This window comes from Phaethon lepturus, unplaced genomic scaffold (assembly GCF_000687285.1).
Source record: "Phaethon lepturus isolate BGI_N335 unplaced genomic scaffold, ASM68728v1 scaffold10876, whole genome shotgun sequence".
Taxonomy (NCBI): Eukaryota; Metazoa; Chordata; class Aves; order Phaethontiformes; family Phaethontidae; genus Phaethon; species Phaethon lepturus.
The window spans coordinates 2994-17371 of NW_010544102.1; the positions used below are offsets into that span (position 1 = coordinate 2994).

At 40.9% G+C, this 14378-nt stretch overlaps 1 protein-coding gene across 1 annotated transcript; it reads right to left on the reverse strand.

Annotated features, from left to right (window-relative positions):
• Positions 1-354: 354 nt before the first annotated feature.
• ACBD3 (acyl-CoA binding domain containing 3) lies at positions 355-12632 on the reverse strand. Its single transcript, XM_010288562.1, has 7 exons — positions 12488-12632; positions 11311-11451; positions 10400-10558; positions 8244-8418; positions 4692-4884; positions 3370-3654; positions 355-2445 (listed from the first exon to the last, which is right to left on the reverse strand). Exons 2-7 carry the CDS (start codon positions 11424-11426, stop codon positions 2234-2236), a joined length of 1140 nt encoding a protein of 379 aa, XP_010286864.1. The 5' UTR covers positions 11427-11451; positions 12488-12632; the 3' UTR covers positions 355-2233.
• Between the last annotated feature and the right edge of the window lie 1746 nt (positions 12633-14378).

Here is a 14378-nt window from a genome sequence, read left to right on the forward strand (position 1 = left end):
GGCTGGATTCATTAAGCCTCAAGGGCTAAGGCAGGCACGTTTCTCCCAGGCAGAAGACAGCTTACAAGTTTTGGCTGCCCACATCCAACCCTTGCTGCTACAGATCACTTTCAAAAACCAAAGCAATTACGCTGTTCAAGCTGGGCTCTTCTAGCATTGACAGATGGCCTCATCCAGTGAGCTTGTGACACTTCTTGTGCAGAGCCTTTGGCCCAAGTGATTTGGCTGCTAAAACCACAGTGTTAGCATGGTACTGAATTTTTAAAAGTGAGAGGGAAGATGACAAGCATATCTTAGCTGAATAGCCATACACAGCAACACCAAGGTTTCCAAATTAATAAAAAGCCAACAGCATTACAGATAAATGTATTTTAATTAGGATTAAATACTATCTCAAGTTATCTTGAAATCGCACTTATACTGTACTAATAAACAGCCAGAGGCAATAAAAAAAGTCTGAAAACGTAAAAGTTCTAACATCCAACACATGACAGTAAGTGCTGCCATTTAAAGCAACAAACACCGCTCCCAAGAACAGATATTCTTAAAGGAAGAAGTCGTAACATTTTTTGTATGGACAAAAAAAATTTAAATTGAAGACCGGAAGAAATATATTAGTGCCTGCCTTTTTAAAAGTTTTTTTTACATTAAATACAGTTTTCTTTAAAAGCAAGGTACTTTCTAAATTCATGGTTTATATACTGTATGTACACAAGAGCAGAACATTGTACAGTGTTTTTGGATAAAGCAGCACTAACTAGCTATAAGCTGGTACGGTGTTGCTGAACCAAACGCAAGATGACAAGCACTCTAGGAGAAGTATCTCCATGGTTGGTATGAGAAAAGTAAAGTATCATGTATGTACAAACTGGTTATTCAAACAAATCCCACAAACTCAACATCATTTGCCATGGAACTGTACATGCTGCAGCTAATCAATGGAAGTCTTACTGCAGGAACTGATCTGACAGACCCAAAGTAACCATTTTCTTTCAGTAACAAAGTGCGTTACCCACACAGAGAGCACTTAGGCAAGTCGTCATTGCAACACATCACCCCTGGGGTGCAGGGCTCCAAGGAGAGCGGATTCTTACTGCAGCCTCAAGTCAAGTAGCCACCTGCATTTTTCCACTACACAAAATATGAAATGTCCCAAACAAACCATATGAAATTGAGATTAAAGCTACATTATTAAGTATCTGTATGTGCACTCTGCCTTTCTGCAGACAGTTACAGATTAAAGCAGAAAGTCTGCACACAAGTGTCACCAGTTCAGACTAAAATGGACTGGCAGTGATTTCCATAATTAGTGCAACATTAACTCCTATATGTTATCGAAGTGACTTACTGTTCTTCAGATGCACAACATGCTTATTCAGGTTTTTACAAAAACAGACAAACCAGAATGTTGTGCAGAAAACTGGCTGCAGGTTTGTATACATTTAAGTCCGCCCCATTAAAAACCCACCAAACTTAGAAATAGTTTGTGCCCCAGTTCAAAGTCAATTGTCTCAAAAAATGACTTTTTTATTCTAGGGTTAGCAGCGGGGCAGAGAGATCAAGGTGGTTCTTGTTACACATACTTTTAATTGTCATTCAGTTTACATCTTCAGAAGAGGTTATCTGCTGTACTTTCAGGGTGCTGTTCATCCTTGTCTTAGCCACTACACTGGTTTAAGGAACTGAATGTTTCTTCTTCGATGAGGACAGAAGCGAGACAACTTGTTTCTAAACTGCATCAACTTAAAGTTTCAAGTTTTAATGGTGTAAAAGTCTGACATTCGATTACAATCAAGAGAAACTTGCTACACAGCAAACTGCATCCAAATCTACCAGTTACTGATGGGACCTTTAAATTAACCGTTAACAAGTTATTCAAAGCATCCAGACCTGGAAACATCAGATCATCCAGCCAGTGAGTCAGCAACTCCCTCCCCCTTCTTCATGAGGCTTTAACAAATGCAACTGATGTGACCTTAGCATTGGAGCCAATGACTTCCATTGGTTAACTCCAATACCCAAAAGGGCTAGGGAGATCCTGTGTTAAGCCCAATGCAATATGCATTAGTGTCATGGAGCAGGAAGATCCCAGTGTCTACTTGTTAAAGTTCACACAAACCGTACAGATACAGACAGGATAAAACACAGACTCAAAAGGATCCATTATGCTTGAAGAAAATTCCAAATAAAATGACATCTTCTGCACAGCCCAGCCTCAGACACAGCCACACCTTTATCTAGTATAATAAACTCTGTAGTAAACTGTTTTTGACCTCCATAGAGAGTAGGAGTTGTCAAATTTAAGAAGATAAACTCCTCTCCCTGGGTACTGGTGGCTGCCAGCATACACTTCTTCATGACAGTCTCGTCTGTACACAGGCACTATTTCGTCTAGCTGAGGCTTGTTGGCATTCTTCTTGGCTTTTTCTTCACTGCTAGCACTTTCTGCAAGGAAAAAAAAAGCATCGGTTAATGTGGGTGGATGCTTTACAAGACAAAGTCAGACTGATCTGTAGTAGACAGGGCACTTTTCATTAGTTTACAGACAGATGAGTCAAAGGGGCTCATACCAAGGCTGTGGCTAAAGCATTCAAAAGCAGAAGGAACAGTAAGCATGTTCACTTTATCAAGAATTTTACAGTTTGATATTAAAAGCCACCACACCCATCTTCCCAGCACAGCTGAGTCAGTTCAGAGAGATGCCAAGCTCTAGTTGCCATTAAGACACTACTCCACATTAACTGACTGCCACTGATCTGACATACTTACTATGACTGATTACTAAGTAGTAATATGCAGAAGGCCATTGCTTCCTATGTTAGAGCAAGTTCCTTCTAAGCAAATCACATGCTCATTTCAAAACATGATTTTCTGATGCTAAACTCTCCCATAGGTAAAGGCTGTGAACTGGCCACTATCAGAAATTGTTCTTCTAAGCTGTTTTGTTGAAATCTCAAGGAAACTCTCCCCCTAGAAAAAGTTTATGAATAGCAGGGCAGGATTTTTCTTAAGGTTTTCAGTGTGCAGATCCACTATGCTCCATTATAGCGCAGGTTTCAATCTAGCTTACTGAATAGTAAGTTAACTCAGTAATTAATTCAGTAAGTACTGAATTGGACAAGAGGACACACTATAGAGTAAGTAAAACGTAGGAAAAGGATTTCCCCACCCTCAACTGCTTTAACCTATTTGTGACCAAACAAGGTTACTGAAGTTACTGTCAGAATTGCACTTCCTATTCAAAATTGAAGACAAGATTCCAGGTAGTTGGAAGTTGGGGGAACTGTGAGATTACACAAGACAATCAGTTGGGTTTCTCCCACAGCAAGCTCTGCAGGACTGGCAGCTTATATAAATAAGCATGCTTACCTTCTTCCTCATCCTCATCATCACTGGATTCGCTGACATGCACACTGACTGCAGTATTAGGGGAGTCTGTCCATTCAAAATACACCCCAAAACCAATGTCATAATTGTCTGTAGCAAACTCCCAGAAGAGGTAAGACCCCTCTTCATGAGTTGGTACTCTAACTGTAACCACTTCTCCTCGGCCCACTGTGATCACAGAGTCTGCATCTTGCCGGATTTTTTCCTTGAAGTCTTTTATCTGGGGTCGTGTCCACATTGATGGGGCAGCTATCACTGGAACAGAATCTGGAGAGAGGGGGAAAAATATCCCAGTTAAGCTTTTGTTTCAGTCAGCTATCTTGCATGCTAAAGTGTGCTTTAGGGGCACTTGAGGACCACAAGCATCAGAGATGCTTCTAAAGTAATTTTTTTTTTTTTTTTTACTGAAGAAACATCTTTTCACAGTTGCAACTCACATGAAATGCAATGCCAGTTTAGATTTAACACTGCACACTTAAAACCTACCAGTTTACCCATCTGCCACTTTTAAACTGACAGTGCTTACACAGAAGTATCACTACAAGTGCCAGGATTACATTGCACAGAAACCTTCATTGAAAGGATCTTTTATGTGACAGAACCAGAAGCTGTGGATTTGTCTAGAAATTGCCAAATACTGACTAAAATAACTGAACACCTCATTATGCAGACACCATGCTAGTGTTGGTTCCACCCTGGGATCCAAGCAAGTCTTTTGAGGACTACTGATTGTGGATGAATGTATAGAGGTAACACCCAGAAATACCAGTGATGAGCGCTGCTGGGAGGCTACTTTCCCTGTTCTGCTTCTACAGCTTCCTAGAAGCTGTCTGAAGAAGGTGGGAAATGTGAGGGGACAGCAGTCTGGACTACACATAGGACAGGGCTAAGCCACAGGTAGGGCAGCTTTCAGAGATCGTAAGAAGGATTTGGCTTTATTTACATCTGCAAGGCTAAATCAACACTCAGTTTTGACCCGAGTTCAAGTAAGTTTGAACACAATTCTGCACAGAACAGCTTTCTGCTAGAACATTTATGCTCCTTTCCTTGAATTCAAGAGTGAAGGGAGGTTCTGGATCCCATTCACTTTGCCTGAAATGCTTTTGCTGTTTCATCTTTTCCTCCTGCCAAAGCTGAGTTTTGTCCGTGAAATACTGTTCTCCCTTGAGAGAACCTGGACCCAGGAATCAAACCTAGCTCTTGCATAGCCCAATGAAGCCAAGCAAAGGGCCACAGTAACCATACTTACTTATCAGACATCTGAATCCTAAGGAAGACTTTTGCTATTTACTAGCTAGTCTTACCTTTTGGTCCATTCTCCAATGCTTCTTCCAAAGCCTCTGGATCCAGCTCCTTCTCAGGGCTGTCTGCATGTGCACTGGCTTGCCCATTAACAGATGGGGTGTCCCCTGGGGCAGGTGCATTCACCTTTGATGCAGCAGTCAGAGGTGTCCCTGTGGCTGTCACAACTGTCTCCTGCTGCTTTTGTAAGGCTGCCTAAAATGAAAGAAATTAAATAAAACCAAAACCTCCCAAGATGTGTGTCTCTTCCAGCAGAAGGTATAAAGACACTTTAAGGAAAAAAAATCTCCCCCTGTACCCCACAGGGAGGCTTGACACAAGAGATGAGAAGCAGCACATGTTAACCAGTGAGCATTACATGTACTTAGTATCGGGGGAAGTGAAGTCACTTTGTTCTAGGCTAGTGGATACTACCTGAAGATTCGACTTTCAAGTTAGTTAGGGCACGCACAATAAACTCTCGCACTTAACTACAGAAGTTCTACATTTCAGTAGCTCCTATAGCATTTCTTTCAAAATTGAAAATGACAACTTGTCAACTTGTTTGCTGGTTTTTACCAGTGGGATGAAAGAGTTCTGGCCTGGGCTCATCCAGGTCTAAAAAAAAAAAGAGATGGAGGTATTTAAGGTCTATTAAGTACTTCGCCAATTTGTGAGTTAAGTTGCTCAACATTGTTCTCTATCAAATCCATTATGCCCAAAGGCAGTTATTTAACATGAAAGCAGGAAGCGTAAGAGCCACAAGGACTGCAAGTGGTCTGGGAGAAGAGTTATTAAAGCTCAGAGGTGCTACTTTTAGAACATGGCTTATGTACACTGAAAGTCTTTAGATAGAATTTATCATGCTGTCCCTCTGCAAAGGATTAAATACACCTAAAACGAGATTATACAAGGTAACAACCATCCTTTTGGATTTAAGCAGGATGCATTATCCCTTTAGCTTCAAGGCTTATTCTCCCGCCTTTAGTTATCAGTACAGAGATATTACATGGGCTTTTTTGTTGGGACAGGGAAAATGTAAAATTGACAGTATGATTCCTTAAAGAATACCCTAATGAGCACGTGATTTTGACAAATGAATGGAACACTGGTGTTCTGAAGGAGTATGAAGACAATATACTCAAATATTAGTTGCGTTTCAAATTTGAGCAATTGTACAGATGCTGCCCAGATCCTTCTACTACAGAAGCTTTATGCAGTGATTCAACGTAAAGTGGCAAGAACTCTTCTAGAAAACTATTGCATACAGTCTTTCCAAAATTAATCATATCACAAACTGATCTGTAAGCAACCATGACAGAACAGCACTTGTTAACTGCATTAAGAGATCCCAAGGCAGCTGAGTTACAGGCATCTGAAAGGCAAGCATTCCTCAGAAGCATTACAGCAGCTACCTGAGCCTTCAGGAAAGTCAGAAGTAAAAATTAGATAATCTTAAGCTCTGTTACATACTTCTTTTTCATCCTTTCCTCTACAAGAGTTTGAAAGATAAGCTTCGTTGCCTGGCAGACTTTTTATTTTGTAAACCACTATAAAAGAAAGGCTGTTTTGCCCCAGGTCTCAGAGGGCATGATTGAAAGGAGCTGTGCTGATAGCACTGAAGAAAATTGGCAGCAGTGTCTGACGCATCTGGCTCAAGGGAGCAGTATCAACCCCAGAAGGCATCGAGGGCAAGACTGATGAGGCTATAGCTTTTGCTTACCACTTATGACAGCAAAGCTTTGGCACCAAGTTGATGTTCAGCTTCAAGAGTAACTGTAACAGGGCAGGAAGGCACTGACTTTCCTATACCACTTCAACTCCATGAAACCATGGTTTGGGTTGGAAGGGACTTTTAAAGATCATCTAGTCAAACATCCCTGCAACGGGCAGGGATATCTTTCATAAGGCCAGGTTGCTGAAAGCTCCATCCAACCTGACCTTGAACACTTCCAACGATGGGGCATCCAACAGCTTCACTGAGCAACCTGGTCCAGTGTCTTACCACCCTCATTATGAGGAATTTCTTCCTTATATCCAGTCTAAACATCTTTCAGTTTAAAACCATTGCCCCTTGTCCTGTCACTTCAAGCTCTGGTGAAAGGTCTTTCTCCATCTTTTTTATAAGCCCCCTTTAAGTACTGGAAGGCAGCAATAAGGTCTCGCTGGAGCCTTTTCTTCTCCAGGCTGAACAGCCCCAGCTTTTCTCAGCCTTTCTGCACAGGAGAGGTATTCAATCCCTCTGATCATTTTGGTGGCCCTCCTCCAGACCTGCTCCAGCACATCCATGTCTTTCCTGTGCTGAGGACTCAAGCTGGATGCAGTACTCCAGGTGTAGTCTCTCCAGAGCAGACAAACTCACCTCCCTCAACCTTCTGGCCATATTTCTTTTTATGCAGCCCAGGATACCATTGGCCTTCTGGGCTGCAAGTGCACACTGCCAGCTCATATCCCATTTTTCACCCATCAGTATCCTAAAGTCCATCTTCACAGGGCTGCTCCCAATCCATTCAGCCCCCAGTCTGTCTTGATATTGGGGACTGCCCCAAGCCAGATGCAGGACCTTGCACTTGGCCTTGTTGAACTTCATGAGGTTCGCATGGGCCACACGGGTCACTTCCTCAGATAGTTCTTCGCCAAAGGCATCGGTCTCAAAATACAAATGACTTCACAGGAAATTAGTTAATGAATTTTAGGTTTTTAGCTCAAAAGCACTAGATTTCAGGTCTGGTAGTTACAGGCCATTTAAGATTCAGGTCCTGCCCAGAGAGGTCAGATGTACTAGTCTGACATCTCACATCTGTTTAAGACACTTAGAGATGGACATCCTTGAACTTTAAAATAGCCTGAGATGCAAATACAGCACATTTGCCAGAGATGCAAGAATCCCCGAAACAGAGAAGTAGCCTTTCAAGCCCAGGCACAAAGTCCTTGCACAGAAGTAAGGCACTACTGCCACCCATTGCTACCAGAAATATGAAAGTCCGTCATCCCACCCAAAGCACGAGCAGTCTATTGCAGGCAAGCAGCTAATTAGATACTGATATCAGACAATGGATGCAAAAGGAGAGAAGTCAGTCATGCTCAAGTTGCTCCTCCCTGTCAATCTCAAACCCAGTAGTGATGTGACAGTGCTGCATGCATGTCCAGCTGGAAACACATGGCTGACCAAAGCCTGCCGCTCTGCACAGATCTTCAGGTACAATACCTATATGGAGAATCACTTGAATAAGTTTGTGCTCAGATGCACTGGTATGTACCCCCATTAAATTACAGGATCAATCGGTGCTGCAGCAGAGCACTTCACATTTGGTCTCCAAAAATTGTATTGAACAAAGTAATTAGAGGCTGCTTAGAATTTTCTTAGCAGCTGCTTCAGAATACTGCTCAAGAAGATTAAATAAAGGGGCTTTGGTGTTTGAATCTGAAGTAGCATTAGTCACTAAACACTATCTCTCCTTGTAGCAATTAGCTTTTCAAGGGGACAAGGTAGACAAGTTAACATCTCGCAAAGACAGCCTAGGACACACACACACAAAAAAAAAAATCTAAGTTTCTCAGCTGGTTGGCCATACCTGTTGCTGTGCAAGCTGGACTTGATAGAGCTGCTGCATGTATTGTTGATAATGCTGTTCCTGAAGTTGCCGAATCAGGATCTGCTGCTGTTCATAGTTGCCCGGATACTGCTGGGCTGCATACTGCTGGAACTGAATGGCAGTCTGGGAGTTCAGTGCTGCCATTATCTGTTGCCTAGATTGGTGGGAGGAGAGCATGAAGATTATAAGCATCTAAGGGTACTGGGGAATTCCCTGTACTTAAGTGATTTAAGTGGCCTCAAAGACAGTTAATTCAATATCTGCAAAAGCCAATTAAACCAAATCTACGTAATAGAGCAGAGCCCAGAGGTAATGCAAATGTGAATTTTGCCTAAAAAATAGGCTGAGAATATAAAGAAGAGAGCAACAATTTCTACCCAATATTTGAAAACATCAAATATTAAAAGAACAAGAGCTCTTACATGTGTAGTCTGATGAAGAAGTAGTGCTAGAAAAAAGCATGACTAGATTTCTCAAACAAGCAAGGAAAAAAACCTACATTTGGTTCCCCCAGAAAATATGCAGAAACCATCCTTCTAGCAGCCCTTCTACAAATATTGACAAAAACAAACCTTCTGTATTACAGCAGGCCAATGCTTTTTGGTAAAGCTAAGAACATACCACATTACTATCTTAATTTCCCAGGACAGTATGCAAACAAATATGAAAAGCATGACTGACTGTGGCCTAATTCAGGAATGAAAAAAAAATGCTGCCAAATAGGGCATCTGCGCCTCCAATAAACTCAATTGCTGAAACTTCAGGATGAACACATGGGTTACTTATGCACAGGCTCAGTTTTTCTCCTTTCTCCAAAGGGCTAACAGAACTATATAGTAAAATTACCAGCTAGATCCAGGGTTTGTCTCATATGCTATTTCCATCAGTGACCAGCTATCAATGATTCAGAGGAAGAAAGAAGTATCACAGAAATGCAGGACTAATTATCCTTCCCACTCTCCTTCCTTCCCCAAAAACCATCTTCTAGAAGCTCCAGTATTATACTGGTTTCGTATCCTAAAGGGCAAGATTTACTACCCTTCAGCAAACTGTGACCAGTTTAGATACACTTGGCCCATATATAAGGATCACATTGCTGTTCAGTCCATCTCTGTAATCTGCTACAACCACTTGATACACAACTGCTATTCATGTGAAAAAAAATCTCTTGACTTCAAGGCATACCACAGTTCTTGTTACTTAGCACTGTGCAACTTTTTTTTATTGTATTCTCTGTTCATTTATGTCACACTCCTCTGGCTCTCACCATGTTAAACAAACAGTAAAATTTATGGATTAATGATTTGCTCCTTCTCAAAACCACTACATAGCAAGCACAGGATCTACTTCAGAAACACCCCCTGCAAAGACATTTTTATTATGGAAAATGGTTGCTAACTGATGTGGGACAGCTTTGATACTGTTCTCTTAAATGTTATGTGTGCAAAGCTAGATCCATGTTTTCAGCATCTGATAACTAGAGCTGGATATTCTAAGTAAACAATTTAATTCAGGCTACAAACAGAGGTTAAGTGCATTTGAACATGAATTTTGTATTCCTTTTAGAAAGGTGGTAAGATCCAGTGATTGCCAGTGTAAAAATGAGATCTGTAGAGAGTTCACACTTCCTAGAAAGGGAGCACCTTTAAGGAGGTCGTGTTAGATTACCAAGTTAGAAAACTTCAGCCATGCATTCAAAATACCCCACTGAACTGCAGTTATCCTTTTTTCAAGGCTCCACCTCTGTAAAAGGATATAAACTTTCAAGTCACAGTTCAAACACTTCCAGCTGGACTCTTAACTCTGCTCAGTTGAGTGCAGCTTTAATCATTTAAGAAGCAGAGCCACAACTTTTCATGAGATGCAGCCCCTGAACCCAAAAACCTCCAGAGCTTCTCTTTACAAAGCTTCTCTGGCACTTTCATCTCAGAAGGCTTCATACAATAATGCATCAGGATAATTATTCTCTGCAAATTGTGTCCTTGTTAACTAAGGATGCAAATGCCACTACCAGACTCGAGTGCTCTGAACTTCAGGTATTCAATTCTAGCGTAACTACTTAAAAAGTTAGATACAACTGCATCAAGTGCAAGGCAATTTTTTTCTTTGAAGTGGTGTTTGTTTCAGCTACTCACTTCTGTTGTTCCATCCGGAGTCGTTCCTCCTCTATTCTCCTCCGCTCTTCTTCTTCCCTTCTCAGTCTTTCCTCTTCTTCTCGCCTACGTTTTTCTTCTTCTTTTTGTAAACGCTCACGCTCTTCCTCTTCACGCCGCCTTCGTTCCTCCTCTTCTCTTCTGCAACATCCACTCAATAAGCTATTTTAGCATTCCTACAATCCTAGGATGACTTATTTTCAACATGCTGTAACCTGCCTTTTTCCTGCCCAGTACGGCTTTTTGTTTGGTATCATCTCCTCCCACTTAAATTGGCCTGGAGAAGTATCGTATTGGACACAAGAAAAAAGCATATTACTGTTCAGTTTTACTGCACTCTGCAGTATGGCAAGTGTAAATTCTGTATTATAATTTGATATTCATTCCAACTCATTACTATACTATCTGTAGCAGAGAGCAATAGAAAAAAGTGCCTGGAAACCTTAAACACATCTTCCAAGCTTTGTGTTCAATAATTACATGGATACTATAGTTTAATAATCGCATGATATATAAAGGATAGTAGAATATAGCCTTTGTCAAGTTGCTAACCCATACTGCAACAGGAGTTTAAACCACCTGACAATTTCACATTCAGTGTATGTTTAGTCCACAGACATATCCGGACAGACATTTTGTGAAGTGTGTATTACTTAAGCAGCTGACAGTATCAGCAAGATTTTAAAAACTCCTCATATTGTAGTTGCCTTCACCTCGGAAACAATCATTCATTACTGGCAAAATAAAAACTCTTCAAGAGACCAAATGGTACCACAGCCACCTAAACTTCAAGCATTTCTCTTCCCAAGACAACTTCAACCTAAGCTAGCTGTGACACTGTCCCTAGGTCAAGAGTTATACACTCAATATACTCCAGAGGACTCAAACATTACCTTTTCTTTTCTTGTTCTTCTTTCTCTATCTTGTGGGAAGTGACATATGTTGAAAACAAGTGGCAGCACCTATTCAGAAGCTTAACAAATTCTGTCATAGCTTTTTGCTTTGACATGTTTCCAAGGGCAGCCCATTCCTTCCTGAGAGAGAGAAATCAGCTGAAATAACAGAAGACTCGACACTTTTCAAGGCAGTAGTGAACTCTGAGAACCCAGCAGAGGAAAGAAAAAGTTGCAAGACCAGGGACCAAACTTAAAATGTGAACTTTCAGAGAAACAGCAACTTCTTCCCAAAGACAGTCCAGTGCTCTCTTCTGCCTGCACCAGAACAACTCTTTCAAACAGACATAACTGAGTGCTTTTATATAAACTTCATACATACTATAGACCCTACTTAGAATTCTGAACTACATCCAAAAACTTCCAGCTACAAGTGAACCTGAAATATTTTTTACCCTTCTTCCACTCTAGTTTCTGGATAAAAATGCATACATTTTCCCAGATGAACGAACATGGTAACAGCCATCGATTATAGTGCTTCAGATAGTTGAATACAACAAGCCGGTTCTTCTTAAAGGAAAGCTACATCCATCTAGGCGAAAGTAGTGCACCAGGTCCAGCTCTGAAAAGCCAGTTCCATGTTGCACACCACCTTCACACTAGAAATAGCAATAATGAACATCAGAAGTGCAGCCTGAACTGCAAGCAATACAAGAAACATGTCTGAGACTGCCCAGATCTCATCAAAATTTACTCAGTTTGAATGCACCAGGTATCTGATTTCAGAAGTTATTTTTGGCATTAGCAAAAGCTATTGTGAATGCATTGGCAAAAGGCTTGGCCTGCTGTAACCCTGGTGTGGAGTTAGGATGGAACATGGGCCTGCACATGAACGCAGAGCTAACCAAGTCTTAAACTGCTATGAGAAACTGGACTGTCAGCACAGCAGCTGTTCCTAATGTGGTTGAAAACACCCAATAATCTTCTATTAGCTCATTTACTGAACTGTGACTCAAGATTTCTAAGAAGTATTTGAAGAGGCCACTCTCACTATCCACTACTATACACACACATTGACGCAACCCACATACTTGTCATCTTATTGCAGAAATTGGATGATGTTTTCTTCAGACAGGAAAAGCAGAGTAAAGATCAGCAAGAGCACCAGCCCTTTTACCTTCTATCATTCCCCAGCACATCAAAGAATCCAACTTCAGGGCAAGTGTCAGGGTTGTAAGGTCCCAGCAGAACCTGTTTGTGCAGCGCCACAAGTTTAAGTTTTTCTTCGTATGTTGGATGAAAGGCTTTGCCATCTTTTTCTGTAGAAGAAAAGAAAATTTCACTGTTGTGATTAATTGATTAAGCACAGGACAGCAAAGAGCATTTTGTATAACCACTATCACAATTTCTCCTTAAAAAAGGAAAAAGAAAGATAAGCCATAAAAGCTTAGACAAATTAACTCAGTTCTATGGAAATAAAATATAGATCTGTCCAGAAGAAACACATCTAACTTCAGCTGCTGAAAGTTAATTATGAAGCATTTTCCATAACATCTAGAGTGAGTCTTAGCTAGCAGGTTATCACAGAAATTATTATGTTAATTAGTTGGACATCATACCATATGGACCTGCATCTCTGAAATATTTAAAAACCTTAACTTGAATTCAAAAGCGTCTGCCAAGCCTATGGTAGTGTGGATAGGAAGGATTTTCCACAAAGAAAGATGCAATGTTAACTTTATAGATTACTCTTCTTTCATGCTCTTCACATCAATGAAAACAGAACAAGCGAGGTTTAAGGCAAGGAAAACCGCCCAGGAAAAATTAGAATTATGAGAAACTTTTCCTTAAGGCGATCTGATTGCTGCGCTTGGCTGATTCCAGCCAAGGCAGCTGGAATAACCCCTCACAATGAAGTCTTAGAGGTGATTCCATCAGCACCAACACGTACAGAGAGCTCTGGCCATAAGATACATGCAACATAAGCCTGAACATAATCATAATTCCAAAGGCTCCACACCAATACCTTCTGCAGTGGTCCCAGTTAGATCCCACGACACATTTACTGGTAAGAAGAGACTTGCATTTGATTTGACATGATATATGGATTAGTCACCTAGGACTTACCTCAGCACATTTAAACTGTCAAAACAAATCAAAGAAAAGAGGCATCGCTATAGGTAATTACACTGCTCGTTAAGAAGAAACCTTTCTCTTGAACAGGAAAACAAATAAACAAGCATCATCTCCTTTTGGAAAGGCTGAAATGAGGAAGCCATTATCAGACATAAACAACAGACATTTCCCATGACTGTACTAATAACTGCTCTCCATGTAGTCAGGAACTGCAAGCAGAGCTGCCACTAGTCTCCTTTTACAGTAAAGGTCACTTTGGAGCAAGTTGTTTACAGCCCCAAACTGAATAGTCCAAATCACACCCCAAATTTTAGGGCAGACATTTACATATTGCGAAATTGCTCAGATGATACTTGTAAACAGAGTTATTAACAGGAAAAGCAGCAAATCTGAGAACAAAAGAGGAGGGGAAATACCTCTGCTATGGCTTATTGAGAAACTCGGAGCAAATACTTCTGAAAATTGGAAACAACCCCAGAGGGAAAGTTTTTGCAGGTCACTGCAAGAAGCTATATTTTTGACCAAGTTCAATGCGTTACTGGACTTAGTTAAAACATCACAAGGAACCACTACCTGCATGCCGTTAATTTTAAATCCAGAAAAACATTAAATGACTTATTCATTTCTAGAGGCCCGCTGCACCTTCCAGAATCTCAAGTATTCGCTCTTCTCCCTGTGTCACGGAACCTTACAGCAAATCTCTCTTCCAGCTTCAAAAAAGAAGGCTTTGTCTACAAAAAGTATCTATTTCCAAAAAAGCTGGTGGGGTGGAAAAGGGGGGGATGTAAAGACTGAACCAGAGTCTACCCAGTGAAAGGACAAGTGGCAGCAGACAAACTGAAATATAAGGAAATTCCACTTAAGCATATGAAGTGGCTTACTTTTTTTTTATTATGAAAGTGATCAAGTACTGGAACAGGTTGCCCAGAGAG

Excerpts from the sequence above, each read along its gene's own strand:
- ACBD3 (XM_010288562.1), bottom strand. The coding sequence starts at position 11,426 with ATGTCAAAGCAAAAAGCTATGACAGAATTTGTTAAGCTTCTGAATAGG. Across the intron at positions 8,419-10,399 it reads CTCCGGATGGAACAACAGAA|GCAACAGATAATGGCAGCAC; the intron begins GTGAGTAGCTGA and ends CCACCAATCTAG. Across the intron at positions 3,655-4,691 it reads ATTGGAGAATGGACCAAAAG|ATTCTGTTCCAGTGATAGCT; the intron begins GTAAGACTAGCT and ends CCCTCTCTCCAG.